This window comes from Excalfactoria chinensis, chromosome 7 (genome assembly GCF_039878825.1).
Source record: "Excalfactoria chinensis isolate bCotChi1 chromosome 7, bCotChi1.hap2, whole genome shotgun sequence".
In the NCBI taxonomy this organism is placed as follows: domain Eukaryota; kingdom Metazoa; phylum Chordata; class Aves; order Galliformes; family Phasianidae; genus Excalfactoria; species Excalfactoria chinensis.
Genome location: NC_092831.1, coordinates 13,447,557 through 13,469,024, shown reverse-complemented (window position 1 = coordinate 13,469,024; position 21,468 = coordinate 13,447,557). Strand labels below are relative to the sequence as shown.

The 21,468-nt window shown below is 51.7% G+C and overlaps 2 protein-coding genes across 2 annotated transcripts; one reads left to right on the top strand and one right to left on the bottom strand.

Annotated features, from left to right (window-relative positions):
• Positions 1-21: 21 nt before the first annotated feature.
• Positions 22-3,536, top strand: AAMP (angio associated migratory cell protein). Its single transcript, XM_072341275.1, has 11 exons — positions 22-265; positions 503-655; positions 810-929; positions 1,087-1,226; positions 1,350-1,494; positions 1,580-1,663; positions 1,929-2,044; positions 2,239-2,342; positions 2,480-2,570; positions 2,898-3,052; positions 3,259-3,536. Exons 1-11 carry the CDS (start codon positions 178-180, stop codon positions 3,332-3,334), a joined length of 1,272 nt encoding a protein of 423 aa, XP_072197376.1. The 5' UTR covers positions 22-177; the 3' UTR covers positions 3,335-3,536.
• A 923-nt stretch (positions 3,537-4,459) lies between these two features.
• ARPC2 (actin related protein 2/3 complex subunit 2) lies at positions 4,460-20,996 on the bottom strand. Its single transcript, XM_072341281.1, has 10 exons — positions 20,800-20,996; positions 13,565-13,599; positions 12,573-12,685; positions 10,420-10,465; positions 9,644-9,830; positions 9,135-9,228; positions 7,251-7,377; positions 6,110-6,210; positions 5,323-5,423; positions 4,460-4,735 (listed from the first exon to the last, which is right to left on the bottom strand). The coding sequence occupies exons 1-10, from the start codon at positions 20,871-20,873 to the stop codon at positions 4,711-4,713; spliced, it is 903 nt and encodes a 300-aa protein (XP_072197382.1). The 5' UTR covers positions 20,874-20,996; the 3' UTR covers positions 4,460-4,710.
• Between the last annotated feature and the right edge of the window lie 472 nt (positions 20,997-21,468).

Here is a 21,468-nt window from a genome sequence, read left to right as displayed (position 1 = left end):
TCCCAGAGTGCGCCGCGCGGGGCGGAAACCCCTCGTGGTGCTGGAGGAAGAGGCGGGGCGGAGGTGAAAACTCGGGCTGGGATTGGCTGCGAGGGGAGAGCGGCGATCGGCCGAGGCGGGGCTGAGCGGCGGAAGTGGTGGTGGTGGCGGCGGGCTGTGCCGTGCGGGCAGGCCGGCATGGAGCCCGCGGGAGGGCCCGGCGCGTTGGACTTCCACGGCGACGAGGAGATCATCGAGGTGGTGGAGCTGGGCCCGCCAGGGCCGGGTGAGACGGGCGTCCCGCCTCCTCCCGGGGCACCGGGCCGCCTCGCCCCAAGGCCCGGTCCCCGCGGGCAGGCCTCGCCTTGCGTCCCCAACACGGGGCCTTCCCGGCACACGGGGACACCCCGCCCCTCCCGGCTGGGGCCTCCTCCGCCCGCGGGGCCGGGACCCCTTCGCGCCGGGACGCCCCTGGGCACGTGGGGGGCCGAGGCGGGCGGGGGTTGACCTTCGCTCCCTGCAGATGAACTGGCCGCGGAGATGGAGGACGTGGACTTCGGGGACGAGGGAGCGGAGGAGCCCGACGGTGAAGCCTGGGAGACGGAGGACGAGGAGGGGCTGGAGGACGGCATGGAGGTGCAGGACGACAGCGAGGTCACGTTCTCGCTGCATTCGGGTGAGCCATGGGGATTCCCTGGGTTGGAGGCTGCGCTGTGTCCCTCTCCTGGCTTTGCCGAGGGGACTCAAGGGGTCTCTAGTAGCCGTTGTTCTGTGGGGGTTTGACCCGTGGGGCACATTGAGTGAGGTGTGAGCATCTCCCCACTCTGCAGCCTCAGTGTTCTGCGTCAGCCTCGACCCAAAGACCAACACGCTGGCGGTGACAGGTGGGGAAGATGATAAAGCCTTCGTGTGGCGCCTGAGTGACGGAGAGCTTCTGTTCGAGTGCTCAGGTGAGGGGCTCGGGCCAGCCATCCCTGCTCAAATGGGTCCCGCAGCCCTTCATGGCAGCGTTTGCTCTTCCCCAACTGATCCTCCTTTGCAGCTGAGCTCTTGATTGTTTTCCATAGCTGGCATTTGTTAATGGAGTGGTCTCCTTGCCATCTCTAGGACACAAGGACTCTGTCACCTGTGCCAGTTTCAGCCACGACTCTGTGTTTGTGGCCACGGGTGACATGTCTGGTCTGGTCAAAGTGTGGCGGGTGGACACCAAAGAAGAAGTGTGGTCCTTTGAGGTGGGGGACCTGGAGGTGAGTGGCTGAAGCCCTGCTCCTGCCAGGAACATGGGGGCCGAGAGTGGGACCCAGCTCTGCTTCTCCTCCCTTCTGTGAGGACACAACCCTGTGACGCTGCCTGTCCCCTTCTCTGAACAGTGGATGGAGTGGCACCCTCAGGCCCACGTCCTTCTAGCGGGCACGGCTGATGGCAATTCCTGGATGTGGAAGATCCCCAATGGAGATTGCAAAACCTTCCAGGGCCCCGCGTGCCCTGCCACGTGTGGCAAGATCCTGCCTGACGGTGAGGCGCAGGGTGCTGCTGTGCAGGGCGGGAGGCGAGAGGTGTGGGAAGCTCTGCCTCTATCTGCTGGTTCTGTTTTACCCAGGGAAACGAGCCGTGGTGGGATACGAGGATGGGACCATGCGCATCTGGGATCTGAAACAGGGAACCTCACTGCACGTCCTGAAAGGTGGGAAAGGGATTTTTAGCTGGGGTGTGTTCCTCATGCAGCAAACTCTGCCTCGGTGAAGAGGCAGCACACGCAGAGGTCAGGGGCTGCCAGAAGGAGTCTGGTGCAGGGTGCACTGTCCTCGTGGCAGCTGTCGCTTGCCCTGGGGATGCCACCGTGGGATGGGTGCAGTGCAGAGACTGCAGGGTGAGGTGTGCTGGGCTTCGAGGTGCGTGGAGTTTGGGTAGGAATGGGTGTAACTCATGTCTCCTGTTAATCTCCACAGGCCAGGACGGCCACCAGGACCCCTTGACGTGTGTGGCCACCAACCAGGATGGCAGTTTGATCCTGACAGGCTCAGTGGACTGTCATGCCAAGCTTGTCAATTCTGCCACGGGGAAGGTGAGTCCGTGCCCACCCATGGGGCACAGTAGTGGGTATGGATGACCTGTACAGGTTGGGCTGGGCTTTGCCAGCCAAGTGCAGCCTGCGATGGCTATCTGGGGCCAGCAGGAGGCGTGCTTGGCCACCACTACCGCCATTTCTCTGCTACTGAGAGGGTTGGGGCGTGAGGACTCACGGCATTCCTCCCCCAGGTGGTGTGCGTGTTCAAGATGGAGAGCGCGGCTCCCAAGGCCCCTGCGAGTGAGGGCGAGGAGGCAGAGTCCAATTCAGTGGAGTCGTTGGGCTTCTGTAATGTGTGAGTGGGGCATTGGGACAGGCTGTTCTGCACACACAGCTACTGTGGGGACCTTTCTTACCTGTATGTAAGATCCTTCACACACTGAATTCCCTGCTTACTCCAGGTCCTCATAAAACTTGTTCTGCTCTCTGCAGGATGCCGCTGGCTGCTGTTGGTTACTTGGATGGTACACTGGCTATCTACGATCTCTCCACACAAAGCTTGAGGCACAAATGCCAACATGAGGTAAACTGCCCTGTGCCTATTCTCCAAGCCTGAGTGCATCTCTGGGCCCAGCTGCCACCTCTGATAGCCCAGTGCTGCCTCTTTTGGAGCCTGGGGGGCTTTCCTGGGGCTGGTTCCCAATTTGTGCTTCTCTTTGCTCGTGGGCTTCCCCAGAGGTAGCTGTGGTCCCACACAGAGGATGTGTCACATCTTGGTCACGAGGGCTGTCCCCTTGCTATGGTGGAGAGCGTTGGGGAGGGATGGAGCGGAGTCTGATGGTGTGCTGTGACTGTCACTGAATGTTATTCCTCCTCATGCTCATTCTGCTTCCTCCCCCCTGTACCCCAGTCAGGAATTGTGCAGTTGCTGTGGGAGGAGAACTCCGCTGTGGTGTATACCTGCAGCCTGGATGGGGCTGTGCGGCTCTGGGATGCCCGCTCAGGGAAGATGATCAGCGAGTATCGAGGGCACTCTGCTGAAATCCTCGACTTTGCTGTCAACAAGTGAGTAGGGACCCGCCGGGCCAACCCTTCCCTGGGGTTGTGTCGTGGGTTGCTGGTTGGAAGAAATGCCTGAGCCTTGGGGTGCATCATCTGGAAACACGGGTGCTCAGATTGAAGGGTCTCAGGGGCTGGAGTACAGGTGGTCACAGCTCTAGAGCTGTCCAAGGCTGCCGGCTGTGCTGCTGAGCCCTGTCTCTCCTCTCCAGGGATGCCTCCATTGTGGTGACGACCTCCGGCGACCACCAAGCCAAAGTGTTCTGCGTGCAGCGCCCTGACCGCTAGGGGCAGTGCTGAGGGATGGTGGCCTGGCTCTGCCAGGCAGCTCATGTACAGCGGGACAGGGGAGATGGGTTTCACCACCCTTCTCTCCAGTGCGTGCTTTGTTATTTTTCAGCCTGCCCTACTTTGCCCTCACAAGCTGGGGGCCGAGTCTGGGGTTTTGTATGAAAATGTCTTATATATAAATTATTTCACTTAACCTGGATCCCATCCACTCTGCTTGCTCAGGGGAGGGTGACCTTAGGAGATATGCTCTGTCCCCTGAGGGAGTTTAGGAATTAGCTATAGGGGCTGTCCCAGTGCTCCCTGTCACAGTGCTGTCCCAGAGGTAGGCAGGCTTTTTTCTTCCTTTGCTGTTGGAAAGGGACCTTTTGTGCCAATGCTGTCATAGACTCTTCAGGAGCAGGGCTGGACTTGGTTGCCCACGTGAGAGCCCAGCAGCCAGCTCTGAGTTGAGGGGGCGGGGGTGGATGGTTTTATTCTGGGCTGACTGGAGGCAGAGACCTGCACGTTAGCCCTTCCTGACAGGGGAGAGATGGAGATTCCCTGAGCATGGCAGAAGGCTGTGAGGGAAAGGTATGGATTGCTGGCTGAGGATAGGAGGGCTGTCACAGCCCAGTAGGAGACAAGTGACACTGCACACAAGAGGTAGTGGGGTGCCAGGACACCACAATGCTGCCTCTCAGCCTGGCACCGCTGAGGGCACCAAGCTGACTCCAGTCTCTTCCTAAGAGAGCTGCTCTCGGCTCACTAACACAAGAGGATTTTCACCAGTCCCAGGCACTTCACCCACAGTTCAGTTACAGACTGAGAAGAATGTCATGAGCTCCAAGCCACAATAATTGTCCCTGTGCCCTCACCAACCTCAACACCCCCCTGTGCCCGTCTCTCCAAGCACCCCTTTCCTTGGCAAGGCCACACACCAAAAACCTACAGGCTCCTTAAGATAGAAAGATCTTCTTTATTAATGAACCCCAACAGTATTTCTTCAGATACAGGAGTTTTGAACTCAAATACTCAGAAGAAAACAAGTTAATATTGCATTATTCTCATAAGAAATACTGCAACTTATTTCCGGTAACATATTGCAAAGCAAAACAGCTCGAAAAGAAAAAAAAAAAAAATTAAAAAAAAAAAAAGAAAAAAAAAAAAAAGAAATGAAATGAATCAAACTGGAATTAAGGTTTGTTTCTTGGAACGATCGAGTCCTCGCAAGCACAGCTCGTTTCTGCAGATTACTTCCCAAACTGTCGTACAAACAGACCCCGATTGCTTGAATTCCTTATGAGCCCACAGAGGTGCAACATTAAAAGCTACGATTATCGGGTAGCAAGTGCCCCAACCTTCATCCTCCACGGCAGCCTCGGTGACCCCCAGTGTTAACGGGTTGTGAATGTCTTCCCCCTGAAAGGATGCAGAGGGAGGTCAGCGTGGCCTTCAGAGCTGCTTTGGGTTGCCTCTGGCTTTCCTGGGCTGCCCCAGGGTGACTTTTGTGGGTACAGGATTGCATTGAGCTCTCAAAGACATACTGGTACTGCTGGTTCAGAGCTCACAGGCATTGCTTGCAGCAAGCAACTGGTCCACACAGCTATGGGGAGGGGCTGGCTTTCACAGAGGGTACAACCCCAACAGCCCAGAGCAGAAAGCAAAGAGGAAATACCAGGAGCTCTGGGATCAAGAGGCCAGAGTCATGATGGAAACATGCTACACAAGCACCATCATTGGCGTGCATTGCTCTGGGCTGCTTTATTTGCCAAAGGGAGCCAGTTCCCAGGAATGCTCACTGCCTGAGTGAGCTAGTGACCACAGGCTCTGGGGAGAGCCATGCCACGCTCACAGCAGGAAGATGCCCTGCATCTACTGGACATCAGGTCCCAATATGGCCACCCCATACTGTCCCAAACCTAGGAGCAGAGAATGCTGAGCTGTGAAGAAGTGAGCTGGTGGTGGGCAGGGAAGCCTGATTAACAAGGCCTTGCTTTGCTACTCACGTGATTGTTTTCATTTCTTTCTTCTCTGCATCTGGACGGGCACGGTTCAGCACCTTGAGGAAATCTGATGTTTTTGCCCTCATACGTGTGTGAATATAGGCCTGCAGGAACAATACAATACACTTCAGGATCCTGTATTCACAGCTAAGACTTCAGGCAAATCACAGCTTCAGGATGCTCATGGCTGGCTTTGGACTGGGAGCACAGCAGCAGAGATGAGCTGGTATGAGTGATCTGAGTAAGGGTTGTCCCTCCTGCCAGCCAGGCACTGCTTGTGGCCAGGCTCCACAGGAGCTGGAGCTGGTGGGAGGCCCGACCCGGGGCAAGCTGCTGCAGGAAGACACAGGGCTATGTTTGTTCCTTGGTAGGAAAGTGCCTAGCCCTGCACAGCTACAGCGGGTACTCAGCCTCCCTGGCATGCAGTATGAGGGAAGCTGAGGAGACAATGGTGAAAGTGCTGCCTGAGCTCTGGTCAAAGGCAGGTTCCTGAGTAACTGCGCTTATTTTTGTTCCCAGAAAGGAAACCACAGATTGAAAAGGGGGAAAAAAAAAACCTACTTTGCTGATAGGATGGGAGGCAAACAGGCACTGCTTGTACCAAGGAACAGGAAGAAGGCGATGACGCACCATTTGCCAACCTAGCGCTATTGTGGAGGGCAGTGCTGTGCACTAGTCAGCTCCCAGGGTGGCGGAACAAGGGTACTCCTACTCCATGCTTTTCCCTTTTAGTCCCCCCAGATGAGATGGTCCAAGCCTCCCACTTTCCCCAGCCACATCCCCATGGTACCTTCGAGCACTTGATGTGATAGTGCAGGTAGTCTCGGAATGTGTGGATCAGGTTTATGGTGTTGTCTCTGGCAGCAGCATTGGTGTGACGGGGGAACAGCACTGGAAGGAAAGAGCCCACACAAACTGTTATTGCTTCCTGAAGCTACGAACAGGCCCTTCAGGGTGTTCTGGTGCTACAGGCTATAGGGCATGCTGCTCTGAATGCTTGTTTACTGTGCCCACTATTGAAACATGTATCGGGATTAAGCAGCACTGGTGATTTTAAACACAAGGCTTAGCAGCACTTTCCCACCCACTGTCACATGCTCAAGTCTCTTGTAGCAGCCTGGATGCAGCTGGAGGACACAGACAAGGCCAAGTGCTCAGAGATGACGACATCCACGCTACTTCAGTGCTGGTGCTGTGCTAAGTGTCCCAGATCCAAGGGCTGAAAGACCTTTTGTCTCAGTGATGATCTCACCTGGGACTGTCAGATCAGATAACAGAGAGACTGCCTCTAGACAAGGAGGAAGTCTTGCTAGCAGTCCAAGAACTGCCACTAGGCAGCTCTGCCATGACTGATTAAGTGCCTGAACCCAGGGCACCATTCCCAGCGTGGGAGGAGAGCAGTTCTAGCTTTGCTTTCCTCTGCAGTGTCTGTATGTCTGTGCTTTGTCTCTGAGCTCCAACCTGCAGACATGCTGGCCTGGGAGACCCTAACAGCATATTCAACCACAATCCCAGTTTTTCTGTAAGAGATCTCTTGAATGGGGGCAGGGTTTGGACTTCTCAGGTCAGTCATCAGTGCTGCTGCACAGGAGGAAATGACTGCTGGCCAGCAAAGCAGCACCTTTGCAGGCAGGTGAAGGTATTTCAGAGATAGATGTATTAGACTTAAAACTTACTCCCATGTGCTGAACCCAATTTATAGGCTGATATCATATGGCTTACTATCCCCCCACTGCCCAGAGCAGAGCTGAGGTGACTTGATGTAGCAGAGACACTGACCGTTGGGGAGAGAAGGGGACGGACAACAACAGAATGCAACTCCCTTTGGGCCCAATAACTCCCATGAACACTCAGGGAAGGTGAACTAACATGCAGCAGTAAGAACCTCTCTCTATCCTAAGCATCCCCATGCCACAGAACTGCCTGCTTACCAAAGGTGATGTAGCCAATATTGTCGCCAATGGCTGCGTCTGTATCTTTCAACTCCAAGGGTGGCTCCCTATGGCTGAAGAGCACCTGTGGGGCTGTGTGACTGGCCCGGCGACCCTCCTTGAACTCCTGAAGAAAACAACAAGGTGAGTCCCACTGAAACACACCAGGCAGCACAACAGGAAAGCAAACAATATTTCCCATCCCACAAGGCAACTGAACAGAAGGTTTCCCAGCTTTCCCTCCATGGGCCAATCAAAACAGGCCAAGTTTCTGGAAAACAATCATTTTTTCTCCATCAAAATCGAACCAAAATGCATGGCTCTCCCAAGTTTCTATGTGTCCCCAGTACAAGCCCTCAGCTTGTGTAGATTTCAGCATCGTGTTTATTGTCATGGGACGTAGGAGTGTTTCATGGACAGGACACGTTGGACTGAGCAAGTAGATATGAGACAGCCTGTGCATCACCAGCTACCCTTGGCCTCTCCTCCCTTCTCAGGACAGCACAGCACACCCCAGGAAGGGCTGGAACTCTCCTGTTGGGAAAGCCAAGTTTTTCACTGGGGTTTCCTTCATGAATGCTTAGCTTGCATTTCCGCCTGTTTATACCAGAGGCTGAAATGGTTCAGATGGCTTTGCTGGTTAGTTAATGGCCAAATTTTCTCCATGAGAGAACAGATATGCAGCTGCCGCTGCATTACGCAACAGAAATAGCTGGAGGGAAGGAGCCAGTGTGACTCAGAGTGGAAACTCTTGTGGCCAGGCAAGAATAAGGTTTGCTGTTGTAAAAAACCAAGAACTCGGATGCACAGACTCTGGGACAGCTGTTCTCTTGAAGCTTTGCCATCTCCCCCAGAGCCTCACAAACCCTGTTCTGTTCACGCCTCCCTCCTGGATTTATAAAGCTGAATTTCAGGCTGTGGGATACGCTGTGGGGGGGGGGGGGGGAAACCTCAAAGTCAGAGCAGATGCCCTGCATTTAGTTACAGCACACAAAGAGCAAAGCTGTGAGGTAAAACACACTACTGCCATTACAACAGACCCTGTTAGAATGGACTCCAACATACGTAAACTGGTATCCAGCAAACTGGGCCAGCAACATGCTGTCCACAAGCTCAATAGAAGACAGAAGGTGAGACAGACAGGCAACACACAAATCAGCTCAGACTGAGCCATCCCCAGCTGTAAGCAAATGTCTCAATCTCTGCAGGCTGGACACCATCAATAGCAGAAGTGCGAAGTGTTTACTATGGCCCTCCGCTTCCCAGCTAAGTGGTAGTTGCAAAGGGCAGCTGAATCCAGAAGTACTCGGCATTATGACAACTGATTCAAGTATGTAAACTAAGCAAATCCATAGCTTTTCAAAGCTCAAATCCAAGATCCCACTGCTGGACATGAGAACAGTTACACTGTGCTGTTCCTGGTCCAAGTCTTTCTGCAGCTCCTGAGAATCAGCAGAAACAAACTCATAGCACTTCCTTAGGGATAGCACATTGCCTCATCCCCTCTACTCCTACAGCCTCCCTGTCATGCTCCCTTCCTCTGCTACTTGGTGATCTCTACACCACAGCCAGTTCTGTGCCAGGGCCTGAGTGTGGATACTGAAGTATTCATGTGGTGTTTTTCATCTGCAATGCATAATATGTTTGTGCACATTAGCAAGACCATCAATAATTAAGAGGACAATGCAAGAGTCTGGATTAGTAGTTACACTTCCGTGCCTACTAGCACGCTCCTTCCATCCCAGGGCAGACTGGAGCCCTGTAGGGCATTTACATGCATTAAATTGCCTTTGAGATCCCTTTTGTCTTATATGTGCTTGTTCAGCACTGCTGCTCCAGGTGAGAAGTGAATTAAGGATCAGATATTTTCCCCAGTTTCCATACCTGCATAAACACCTTTCCAATCACCACATCATCATCGTCTTTAAATACCGTGCTGAACACAACCGTGACGCGGTCCTTCTTTGCCTCAACATACCTGCAAGAGTGGGCAAGAAGAGGAGAACTCAGCTGTGAATACAACTGCCAGAACTGCAACTGGATGAGGAAGCAGCTGCATGACAAGCTCAGACAGATGCTCAAACGCTCCCCCCCTCCCTCGAGACTGTGTTTACAGGGAGCAAAACACTTTTGATGGGAGTGGCTAATTCCTTTCCTGCACGCAGCCACAAATGCTATTGCTAACAGAGACTCTTGTATAACACCTCTGCAGCCTGAGGGGTGAGCATTAGAGTCACTGGGTACTTCACAGAGCCTGGGACAGGCCCTTATTACCATACCAAAGCACTGAGCAATAGGATTTCCCTACTTTCCACTGCATCCTACACCTCTGAGTAGAAGCAGAGCGTAGTGACAGTTGTCAGACTCCAGTCCTGTGCCATTAGAACACTTACATCGTTTCATCATCCCTGTAGTGGATGACAGCTCTTTTCTCCCCTTCCTTGCCCTCTTCCTGGAATTTGAAATACTTCTCAAAGACGGAAGCAAAGCAGTTGCGCTTCAACATGCCGGCTTGGTGCACAATAGCGTCTTTGTCTGCAGGAAGGTTCTCCAGGTCGTAAAGCAAAGAGACATTGTAACCTGGTGAGGAACAGACATTAACCTTAATAATCTATGCAGGGTCTTAATACAACCAGAAACGCATTTTCTGGAAAGAGGCACCTACAGTCCAAGCATTGCTGCTACAGTCCTACCTTTGCCTTAAGGCCTTCCAAAAACCCCAGGGGTGACTGCTTCCAACAACAACCACTGCCAGAAGCTGTGTCTGAACTTGATGTGTGACCATGGAAACGTTCCCAGGGCTCTTTCTCTAGCTCTGAAACACGTGCTTACTGCACTGCTCCTAAGTTTTCACAGTGAGTAGGAAGAGATGCTGTCACAGGTAACCATGGTTTTCCTATGTCTCATGAAATGTCTTTGAGAAGAACAAAGACCCCAATTGTGAGGAACAGAGGCTTCCTGGAGGAGGGCTGCATTGAGAGTTACCGCTTATACTGCAAGGAACTTCAGCCTTGATGTATGCAAGACATCTTTTTTACTGCCACTCATTGTACAGAAAGCCCCAAAATTTAAGCTCTTGACGTATAGCCTTTGTCTGAGCATCTTGTAGTTTACTTAAGCCATTTTGGAACTGCAATCACATGCACTGTAAATTTTACAGCAGGATTACCTGATTCAGGATTTACCAAGTAGCTTCCATAGACTTTCTTCAACACCTAGGAAAAAAAAATAGACATTGTGAGCATAAGCTATCAGAGCTGTTTCCTCTTGCATTGCCTAGGCAATGCTCAGTCTCCATGTAAAAACATCATATTACAGGCATCCACCTTCCCTACTCTAAGTGAACTTGGACAGATACTAAGTCATCAGTTTTTAGTAGTATTACCTGCTCCTACTCTCTGATCTCCACTGACAGGGAGCATGCTGCATGACACGAGTCAAAACTAGAACTTTCTAAAGCTCCCTGTCGGTCTTGAACTTGCATGGGCAAGAAAATCTCTTCTGTATGCCTTGTATCTTCCAAAGAGAACCATAAGTTTGACACAGCAGCTCTGGGGGCTACAACCCTCCATCTCATCACAAAGGCAGCTCTTGTAGGGTTCAGGATGGAGAAGCACCACAAAGCATACCCTGTGCACATTCAGAGCTGGGGTTTTGCAAGACCTGTCCAAGAAGTTACCTGCCCAGCCTTAGCCTATTCCATGGGACAGATGGGGATGGAGAGGAGACTGCCAGGCAACTTGGACGCCTCCCAGAAACAGAAACGCCCACAGCACAGCAAAAACCTTTCTTTAAGCATAATCACTGCTGAATTTTACATCAATGGCAATTTTCAACTGAGCTGTAGCTCTGTTTCAATGAGGGGGCTGGGAACAGGAGGTATTTCGCACAGAAGAACAGAACAGCACTGTGGCAGAACTGGCCCTCCTGGGATGACGCCCTCCACCACGCAAAGAGAATGCACAGGCTCTCTGCATGCCAAAACCTCCCCAGCAGAAAGCCTGTCTTGCCTAGGGAGATACTTTCTCTTAGCAGGAACCCCACTTTGGCTTCTCACAGCGGGGTTTCACCAAAGACCAAGCGGAGGAAGTGCAGAAACAAGCTCCATCTTCTCCACGGAAGCTCAGAGACACACAGTTTGTTAAACAGTGGTTTAAAAATGTTGTTTCTATTTAGTCAGCACTTTCAAGGCAGTCCTGCAGAGATCCTATCTTCCCCTCAGAGCCTGACAAGCTAGCTGTCAGCTGCCCTCACTCTCAACACAGCAGCTGGAGTTGAAAAGGAACACACACCACCGCTCAGCCACCACTGTGACTATTGGTGTAAGGCTGCTACCCTGCTACAATGCAGTGAACATCAGTCCCTCACCCACCATAGCGCTTCACCTGGGAACATCCACTGCACTGATCCTCACTAAATGTGCTGGGAAGGCTCCAGCATTTGTGCTGCTTGGCTCTCTGGCTTCCCAGCAGCAGCACCTGCAGTGGTGCTTCTCCCACTGCCCTGTAGCACAGGAGGCAATGTTGATCCTAGAAAGCAGGATGCTCAGTCACATTTTTTTCTGACTTCAGTATGTCTTGTAGCAATGTGTAGGAATTCACTTTGGGTTCAGTCCCTCTGCTTCTTGCCAGATTCTCAATAAACTCACAGAGCATTTTCTTTGTTTTCCCCAAGGCAAAAACCTGCAGGGTAAACTCCATTTACTAGCATTAGGAGATTTGAAAACTAACTCGGGAACTGAGTCACACTTCCTGCCTTGCGACCCAACCACAGCTCAGAGAGGCGCCTTCTTTCTACCATAAATGGCCCTCTGCAGCCGGGGCCCATTCAACAGGAACTGAACCTGCTAACTTCACACGGCAGCAGCAAAAGGGGAACCAGACAGCCTGTAGACCAAGGTCTGTACACACAGCTGGAGCCTGTAACTTGCTCTCAAGTGTGCTTAGAGTCAGAAGAGTACCGCTGTGGGACTCCAGAGTTGATCTGGTGCTTTCTCTTGCCATTGCGCTCACAGCATCAACCAATGAAACTATTTTTGCCAGGCCTCATAGTCATTTTGAAGGTACTTGCAGAATTAGCTGTGCTTTTACCTTTCAGGCTATCGGGTCATAAAAGATGACTGCTTCTTCACAACAGAGTGGGAACACACTCTGTCCTTGTGTTCCAGCAAAGCAAGACTCCTCATCAGCACAGAAATTTCAACATGAGACGGGAATACAGACACTTCTCTATACATTAAATCTGAACATCAGAAGGGCATGGCCTCTTCTGATACAGCACTTGTAGCCTCAAAGCCCCAGATGCCCAGAGAAACTCACTCACCTCGTCAGCACCATGTTCTTGAAGTTCTTTGTAGAATTTCAGAGAAATACTGACCATCACTTTTGTCTTGTCTCCATTGGGGTTTGAAATATGGTAAAGAACTCCATCAAAGTCTACAAAGCAAGTGAGACAAACGTGAGGAACATGGGAGGGATCAGTTCCTATTTCTAAAGAAACAGTGGTGTTCTAGGAATTGCATAGTGACATGATTCCCTCTGCCTCAGCCCTCACAGACACATGACAAAGCTGTACTTAAGTAGTGTCACATAGGGAAACCTGTTAGCATTCAAAGAGCTGAAATAGATATGACACCTGTCCATCATGGGAAGATCTAGCCTAGTGTCATTTAGCATCCCTTTCAAGTCTGCTCATGTTCATTGCACAAGGACACAAACACACAGAGATGGGAGCCTTCTGGATGCTCAGCACACAAAGTGACAGACATGCCCACCAGGGCAGAGCTACAGCCTGGAGGAGGAAAAAACCTCTGCTAGCAGAGCAAAGGCAGCTCAGGCAGTGCCTGCTGAGACAGCTTTCACTTCACTGCAGAACAGGCAGCCAGGGCAGAAGGCAGAGAAAGGCAGCCCTCCAGCTACCTCCACTTCCCCACAGAGCTCCACAGCTTACATAGATCCTTGATAACAGAAGCAAGACATCAGCTACTGAATGAATGCTTGTATTTCCTTGACACTTCCCATTCTAGAGAGCAAACTTCAGGCTATAAACTCATCCTGCCTATCACCCCAAGCCAGCTTTCTAACAATCCTAACCAGACAGCGCTAAAGACCTAATAATATACAGCATCAAATGCAGGAGTGGGGAATGGGCAAAGTAAAACGCCTATCTAGCACTCACACAAAGCAAAGTGGGCAGCTCTCCCCTGCCCCCCACCCAACCGGGCTGGTTGCATTTGAGCACACCAGGCATAACCAAGGGTAGGCCTTTTGAGTTAGCTCCCCCGTTTTTCAAGTCAGAAGCATTATGGAGCTTACCTGCAAACGTTACTTCTACTGCCTCTGGTTTGTTTCTAAAAAGCAAAGAGAACAAAAGAGGTAAATGAGAAGTCCAACAGCAGTCTCCTCCAAGCTGTGAAGGAAAGGCAATTCATTTCATTTCTCACAAGCAGTTTTACCTGAAAACTCCTCCGGACCCTGCTGTTCAAGCAGCAGATAACCTTTGACAGCTCATTCCTAAAACAATCAGTCTTACTAGAAATGATATAAAACAGACCTGGAAGCTGGCAGAGATTGCTATTATTTGTAGTTTATTAATAGAATCTGAGACCACAGGCTGCAGATTTAGAGCTAGAAATGTCTAAGAAAGCTACTCATCACTAAGGAGCTGCTTTTAACAAGCCTGCTCTCCACATACAACTGCCAAGATGCAAGTTCACAGGACGGGCTCTTCTGCAAGTTCCATTGACACCAGATGATGAAATGGATATAGTGGCTGAGCAGTCCTTCCTTAAGTGCCCCCTTTACCACCAAGGGCAGCTCTACCAATGGTTTGATACAAATTACTTTTAGAGCAGACCCACCTCCAAGTGTGGTGCTATCAACCGTCAGCAGAATTAAGCTTTCTCAGATGCACATTTCATCTTGGCACCCTATCCCCAAACACCCCAACATCCCACCAACGACCACTGCAGGAAAAATCCTACATCTGGATTTGCCCAAACACTGCCAGTTGCCTCAGGATCAGCAACAAGAGCACCTTGCAAACCTAGGGCACACAGCCTCTCATGTTTTAGGTATGAAGATTTTATAGCATCTTACAGTGCCAAAGTCTAAGATCTCTGGAAGAGTTGGATCCTGTGAACAATTAAATTGCTTCTGAAAGGTGAATCTGCTGAGAATGGCACTATCTAAGTGCTTCAGTAGCTCCAAGAGGACTGTTATTAATAGGTCATCCTCCATGAGGGAGCAATGCAAAGCTACCTCCAGCACCGAGAGTCAGGTCAGAAAATGAGAACAGTGTCAAAATGCCAATCAACTGCTTTATTTCACAGCCTACATCCTCTTATGATTTAAAAGCAGCCAGTACAGAGTACAGGCTAATGATGCTGGATCTGTTTTACAGCCCAGAGAAGTCTCAGCCTTCATTCACACCTACCTGAACCAAGTGAGTGTGCTCCCCAGGTCAAAGTCAGTGTGCTAAGGCAGCCTTGAAGTTGCCACTACCCTACCCAGAGACCAACTCCAACCTTATTTGAGTGGAAATTGAGGTATTAGCCACCAACCAGAGACTGTAAGTGGAAAGGATGAGGCATTGCTGCTTCTTGAGAGTTATTACAGCTGTGAAAAGCAGCATTCCTTTTTGCTGGGATACAGGAAAGCCTCTGTCTTTTGTGCTGCATCACTGAAGATAAAAACTGTGCAACTTGAAAGCAGCAGTGTGAGCGCACACAAAGCAGGTCCTTTAGTTTGAGCCACACCGGTTACCTGAGACCTCTCTCACTCTTATTCTCCCTTCTTCCCTGCTGGCCAGAGATGGAAGTTTGGAGCCTCCCCCGTGGCATGTTTAACACTCGGTTTTGAAAGGGGAGCAATTCCCCAAGTTGCATCTAAGCTCACTGAGGAGTGACGAAAGCAGAGATGGAAGAAAATCCCACCAATATCATACGGTCAGTCGATGCAGACGTGTTCTTCTTTTAGAGCACCACACCCAGACTTAGGAATCAGCTCGGATGGCAATATACATTTTATAAAAAAAGAAAACCATGTAGGAAGCTTTAAAGATAGCACAGTCAGGCACAGAAGAGCTAGGAATATTAAAAAGAGGATGTACCCTTAAAGCTTAGTTCCAGCTCTCAAAGCCAATTCTATATGCACACAGAGCTGACATCCAGCTCTCAGCAGTCCCTCCAAATACAGCACCTCACCCTGAGGAACTCAGGGAAGCAATTACAGACAATGAGCAACAGCGACAGCAGCTTGGGAGACAACAGGATAACTTGTCACGTTATTTAGGGAGCTGTAACATTGCAGACCCAAAGTTGGTTAACAGCTGTGTGCAAGAGCCTTTGTTCTGCACACAAAAGCTTACGGCAGCCACGATGTGACTCCTGTGTGTGTGTTCCATTGCACAAGCATGAATTTCTCAGAACTTATTTTCACATGGATTTCTCAAGTGGCTCAGTCCTCATACTTGAGGATGGCAAAGAGAGGAGAGGTTTAAAGGAGAAGCAGGTAACGGAACGGAACTTTGGGGTGCTGAATATTCAGCAGCTTGCCAGCACGCAGCCTCATGGAGGAAGCGCTCACGTGAGCAGCATGCAGAGCTCCTCACAGCCACACAGACCCTGCGTGCTGCAGGATGCTCCTGCCTCATGGGGCATACCTCCCAGCCCCAAAAGTACCCAGACAGAAAAGGAGCCTGAACCATCACCCCAGCGCAGCAGAGGAGCTCTTGGCCCCCATTACTGTGCTGGGAGCTCCTTGACCCTGTACCACCCAAACTGCAGTCTCCCTCTCTGACCAGTAACACCCGCTCTTCCACCAGGAACAGCCAAAGATGGCTCCTCAACCTGCTACACACCAAACCCAGACCTCTCTGCAAAACCCTGCCTGACCTCCACAGCTAAAATGGCAGCTGCTCCAAGCACAGGCGGCTGCCCGTTTTCTGATAACGCTTATCAGGTTTGAAGTCAAATCCACACCAAATCCCATCTGCTCCCCGCTTATAACAATAAGAGGCCTTGATGGATTTTTATTCCTTCTTGCCTGCATTCCTCCTATTCATCTCTAAATGGCTCCTGCACCAAGTCCATCTAACGCAAAGCCAGCTCCAAATCAGATTTTTCACCACAGCAGTGCATCCAAGAGGAGCCACAGAACCCGTGGAGAGATGCCAACAAGCACTTAAGAGCAACAACAAATCTCCTTTTTCCTGACAGCAGTTCCTCAATTTTGATTCGGACAGCCTCCAAACTTCCCTGCCTCATTCTCAGGCCACAGAGGCTCTCAGCCATATGTTACAACAAATTGAAGAGCAGAAGAACGAAGGCTGTGTAATTATACAGAGCCCTCATCTTCTGCATTAAACAGACCTGCATGCAAATGCGAGCTTGGCCAACAACCGCATCGATAGATGACTAAAGCAGCTCCCACATCGCAATTAAGGTTTGTACCCAATAAAGGAAGATGGCAATTATTTTAAAAGCTGTAGGCACGCAGATATTAGAATATCTTGCTCCAGAGGAGGGGGGGGGAAAAAACACCTCATGAAAGGAGTGGGGGGATATTTCAAAGCTTCGAGCTTTCAGCTCTGAGCAGAGCCTGCAGATCACTGAGTTGATGCACTGTTGGAAGAGAGTGAGCCAGATTCAGTGACAGACTGCAGGCTCTCGCTACAGAAAGGTCACCCCAATAAAAAAATTATGAGCAATGTCTAAAATTATCCAAGCAGTTCCTCCCCCCTCTCTCCCCGGGCCCCACTCGACTAACAAAAGCTACTTTGCGTGAGCTGTAAGCGTGCATGAAATCAAAGAGCTCCCACAGCACGCCTGCCACAAACTTGAGAAGCACTTTGCTGTGCGGTAATGGAAGTCCCCACATGTGCCGACCCACAGCACTGCTGGGAGCAGAGCTGGGACCCCAGCTTTCACTGCCAGCACAGCAGCCAGTCTGCAGGCTCTGCTGATAGCTGCTCTTGTCTTGCACCAAATGTGGCAGCCGCAGGAGGTACTGCTGATCCTGCACCGAGCCTCAGAGTGCAAACATCACCTGAACATTTCTCACCTGCTCCAGGATTGGACGTTCTGCAGATGCTGGGCTGTCTGAGTTCCTCCATCCCCTGTGCTCTTCCTGGCTATCCCACAAGGAAGTCACTCACAAGCCGCATTGCCAGCACAAAGGTCATGTCACCCACCTTCACCCAGCAAGGCCAGAGCGCTCCGCTCCAGAGCAGGTGAGCACCACAGTGACCACGAATGGGAAATACCACAGAGTATGCGGGTGCAGCTTCAGCCAGACTCTCCAACCAGCCTACAGGAACTGCTTTACAGCACAGAAGTTGAAGCTTCAGCTGTTTTCCCATTCAGCCAGCACTCGTGAAACCCTGCAAATTTGCACCTATTGAAAGCTTTACAGAAACCTAAAATTTAATGAGATATTTTTCCCCTCCACCTCCAACCAAGGGAAAAATCACACTCTTCTCCACCTATGCAATTTTTTCTTCTGCACAGCAGGTAAACAGTAAGTAACAATTTGAGACAGATGGTTAATTAGCTTGCCCTAAACTGCCAGCAATGTATGGCTGAAAAACCACACCCACAAACACAAGCCCTCTGCTACACTTTTGCTGGGATCATTTACATCAGAGTGGACCAGAACTGGAGGGCAAATCTGTTTTGGGGGGCAGTTCTCTGCTGTGCTTTAAAAAGAACTGAACACAGGAGGCAGAAATATTTTACCTCTAAAATAGGTTATTATTTCCAGGTATTCCCCCCACTTCAGCACTTTGAGAGTCTAAGCTTTCAGCAACAAATTCTTTGCTGGGAGCTTTTGGATGCTATTCTAAAATGTGGTTGGCTTAAGGAAGTTGATTTAAAACAAGAAATTACAGTCTTAATAAGTCCACTACATGTAGCCACCTCCACGCAAACTCCCTTGATGTTTAGTGGTGGTTGTTCAAGAAGATGAGATTTCCGTTGGCTTTGCACACAAATACTACATTTAGAATTGGCTCTGACTTCTAAGGGTGACCCAGCTCGACACACTATGGGGAAATGTGAAGTAACTCCCACCTGAAGGCATGGGGAAGCCCTGCAGGGAGCTACTGGATCCATGGCACAGTCACAGAGGGAGAGGGAAGTGCTGCTGCCCACATCATGGAGCAAGTTTAGATAAACTGTGCATCACATCTGCACAGTTCAGGTTTCAGGGCAGGTAAGTCAGGGCCAGCTCACAGTGTCCAGACTTACTCCTCTCAATCACTTAATCCCTTGTAGTGTATCCTTGCCCTGACCACCCTGGGTCCATCCCCAGGACACATCTTGGGTGGACAGTCACCCAAACAGAGCAAATCCCCTCCTGCCTTCAAACTCAATGCCACAGGATGACCCTGGAACCCTAGCTGGATGGAAAAGAAATATCTCATGAATAAACATGGCATAGCATAGCACCAGTACCCAAAAAGACTTGTTCAGAGAAGTAGATTTCCATTTTCCTTGGTTTCATCTCTGACCTTCATCCATGCCTTGTTCTTTCCTGGACAGCAGAACAGCACAAGCACAGAAGAAAATGCAGAAGTGAACTACTTCCTCCCCTCCAGCAACACACTGAGGGTGCAACACTCATCCAGAAGGAGCACTTAGCTGGTCCTCCATCCAAACAAAAGGAAGCACAGCCCGTAGAACAAGAGGCAGAATATCATTGGCCACGCTCACAGCAAGAGAAATTGATCCAGGAAGCATTGGTATGCCAGGCAAGCAAGCTGAGGCAGTAACAAGCTTTGCTGTACAGCAAAATGGAAACATCATGGATTGGAGGTGAGTGAGCAAACTCAGCTCTAGCTGCACTGAGTCAGGGCTTTGAGCTGCACTCCATCTCCTGATGGCTGCGGGCTCTGTTCACCGCTGCTGCTGCACTTGTACTGATGCAGGGACACACACACAGGCTCCCACCAGCAGAACGCTTCCACATGAGCTTGTGGTGAATGAGTGTTTTTTGACACACACTATTAACCTCCATATACTTAAGTTGTTTTCTAATGGATGCAGCTGCAGCACCCAAGAGCTCTCTCCTCCCAGTGTGGTGCTTTGGGGATACTTGTTGCACTAAATGATCACATTCGAGAAGGAAGAAGAGGCTGATGGCAGTGTGGTGATCCCACAAGGCAGCACAGCCTAGGAGGTTATCGTATGAAATAAAAGAGCAAGAAGTCAACCAAGAGGAGAAAACAGAGGAAATGGCCTCCGTCAAAGGTCTGCACACAAAAGGCAGAACACTTCAAGAGCCACTTGTGGAAAAGGTGACACAGAAAAAGGTCTCACTGGGGAGTCCATTCCCAGAGCAGCTTAAGCTGTGCTGCTTGCAAAGCCAGGACAGGCTCCACCCTACAGATAAGTGTGCTGTATTTTGCTTCTCTGGGCTTTGTCCACTATAAGAGAAACTGGAGATCACAGCCTGAACCTCTGATTAACCATCTGAGGCCAGTGACAAGTCAGCTGCAGGAGCACAGGTGAAGGTAATTCAGCTTTGCTCCTGAAAGGGGTGGAGCTTGATTCCACCTCTCCTAGATCCTGTTTAAGGGCTGACCACCACTAAGGTAGCATCTCTTTCTGGAGATTGCTCCTTCATGGAGTTTTTGTGGTGAGTGTCCATCTTGACTGAAAGCCTCAGCACTGGTGAGTCTTTCCTTAGATACCCTCTGGCTATCCATTTACTCTGTAATTACAACTGTACACTTGTATTATTCCAGCTGTCCATCCACGCGCAAAGGTGTCCAGCGCCACACAGATGCAGTGAGTGCACAGTTGCAGATAAGGGCATCCACGTGAGATGACTCTCTCAAGCTGGTCTGTGCTCAGACAAATGTCTTCACAGCACCGGTGCACCGCTGTCAGCAATGCTCAGTGACTCCCCAGGGACTACATGGTCCTGACCAAAGATGCAGGTGCAGATCAACTGCCCTACAGCCTCCACAAGGCCAAGAGGCTCAGCAGCCCGATACCAGCAGCCAGGACAGACACGTGGATCTGTGGCTGGGACAGAATTAGATGCTGACAGGAACCTGCTTGCCACCCCCGAAGAAACAGGCCGAGGCTGCTGCTCTGCCACACGTCGCTTTCCTGTTCCTCCATTCTGCACCAGCTCTGCCACCACTCCGGTCCTGCTCTGACGAAGGCTGCCAACACCTTCCAGCCCAATGGCACACCCCAACCTGCCTCAACACCACGATCTCCATCCCCCTCACGCAATCCCAGCCCTAAGCACCCCACCAAGCCTGGCCTCACGCAGTCTTCCATTCATCCACTCGGTTCCACCACCAGCCGCCCTCCACCCCGTGCCGCAGCCCCTTTCCTCCCCTCCCGGCACCACCCAACCCCACGCCCCCTTCTCCCCGCCTAGCCCTGTCATGCCCCACACCCAGGGCCAAGCCTCGGTGCCACCCCGCCCGTCCAGGCCTCTCCCACGGACCAGCGCTCCCCGTCCCCCTCCCCTCCCTCAGGCCTCTCCAGGCCGGAAGGCTTCCTCCTCCGCCCCGCCCCGGCGCCCGGCCCTACCCGGCGGCCGCGCCCTCGAACTTCAGCGTGAGGGTCTCTTCGATGATGCGGTTGTTCACCTCGAGCAGGATCATGTCGGTGCCGGGGGTGGGGAACGGCTCTCAGCGCGCCGAGGCCGGAGGGAGCCGAGCCCGCTGCGCGCACCGGGGACCCGCCCGAGCCTGCGCCGCCGCTTCCGCTCTCGCGCCCGCGCGTCACTTCCGGCCCGGCTGCCGCGGAGCCGGGCGGTGGCGGCGGTGGTTGCGCATGCGTGAAGGCCGCCGGTCTTGTCCCGCCCCCCCCCCCCCCCGCCTACCGCCCGGGGGTCGGGAACGTGTTGGGTGGGCGGGGAGGGCGAATGCGGGGTGCCGAGGGGGGGATCGTGGGGTGCTGCGGGGCAGGGTGGGGTGAGCTGGAACGGGGAGTGCCTCTATGTGGGATGATGGCACAGGGAGTCCCGAAAGTGGCACCCCAGCATCACGCCAATGATGTGAGAGCACCCCAGCATGATACGGGGGTGTCCCCGGAGTACAGCAGCACCCACAGGGATGGGGTGAAGCCCCATGGGCAGCACGAACGGACAGCACCCCGTGCATCCCGGGTGCGCTGTGCCCTGGGCCGGGGGTGCAGGGAAGGTATCCCCTCAGCTGCCGCTTCCTCTTCGCACTGCAGAAGGTTTTGCAACCTTGC

Bases quoted from the DNA above. Each gene is read 5' to 3' on its own strand.
- AAMP (XM_072341275.1), top strand. From the start codon at position 178: ATGGAGCCCGCGGGAGGGCCCGGCGCGTTGGACTTCCACGGCGACGAG. The intron at 2,571-2,897 runs GTAAACTGCCCT...CCTGTACCCCAG, and splicing joins GGCACAAATGCCAACATGAG to TCAGGAATTGTGCAGTTGCT. The intron at 3,053-3,258 runs GTGAGTAGGGAC...TCTCCTCTCCAG, and splicing joins CTCGACTTTGCTGTCAACAA to GGATGCCTCCATTGTGGTGA.
- ARPC2 (XM_072341281.1), bottom strand. From the start codon at position 20,873: ATGATCCTGCTCGAGGTGAACAACCGCATCATCGAAGAGACCCTCACG. The intron at 6,211-7,250 runs GTAAGCAGGCAG...CTTTCCTTCCAG, and splicing joins TATTGGCTACATCACCTTTG to TGCTGTTCCCCCGTCACACC. The intron at 4,736-5,322 runs GTGAGTAGCAAA...GCATCCTTTCAG, and splicing joins AAAGAAATGAAAACAATCAC to GGGGAAGACATTCACAACCC.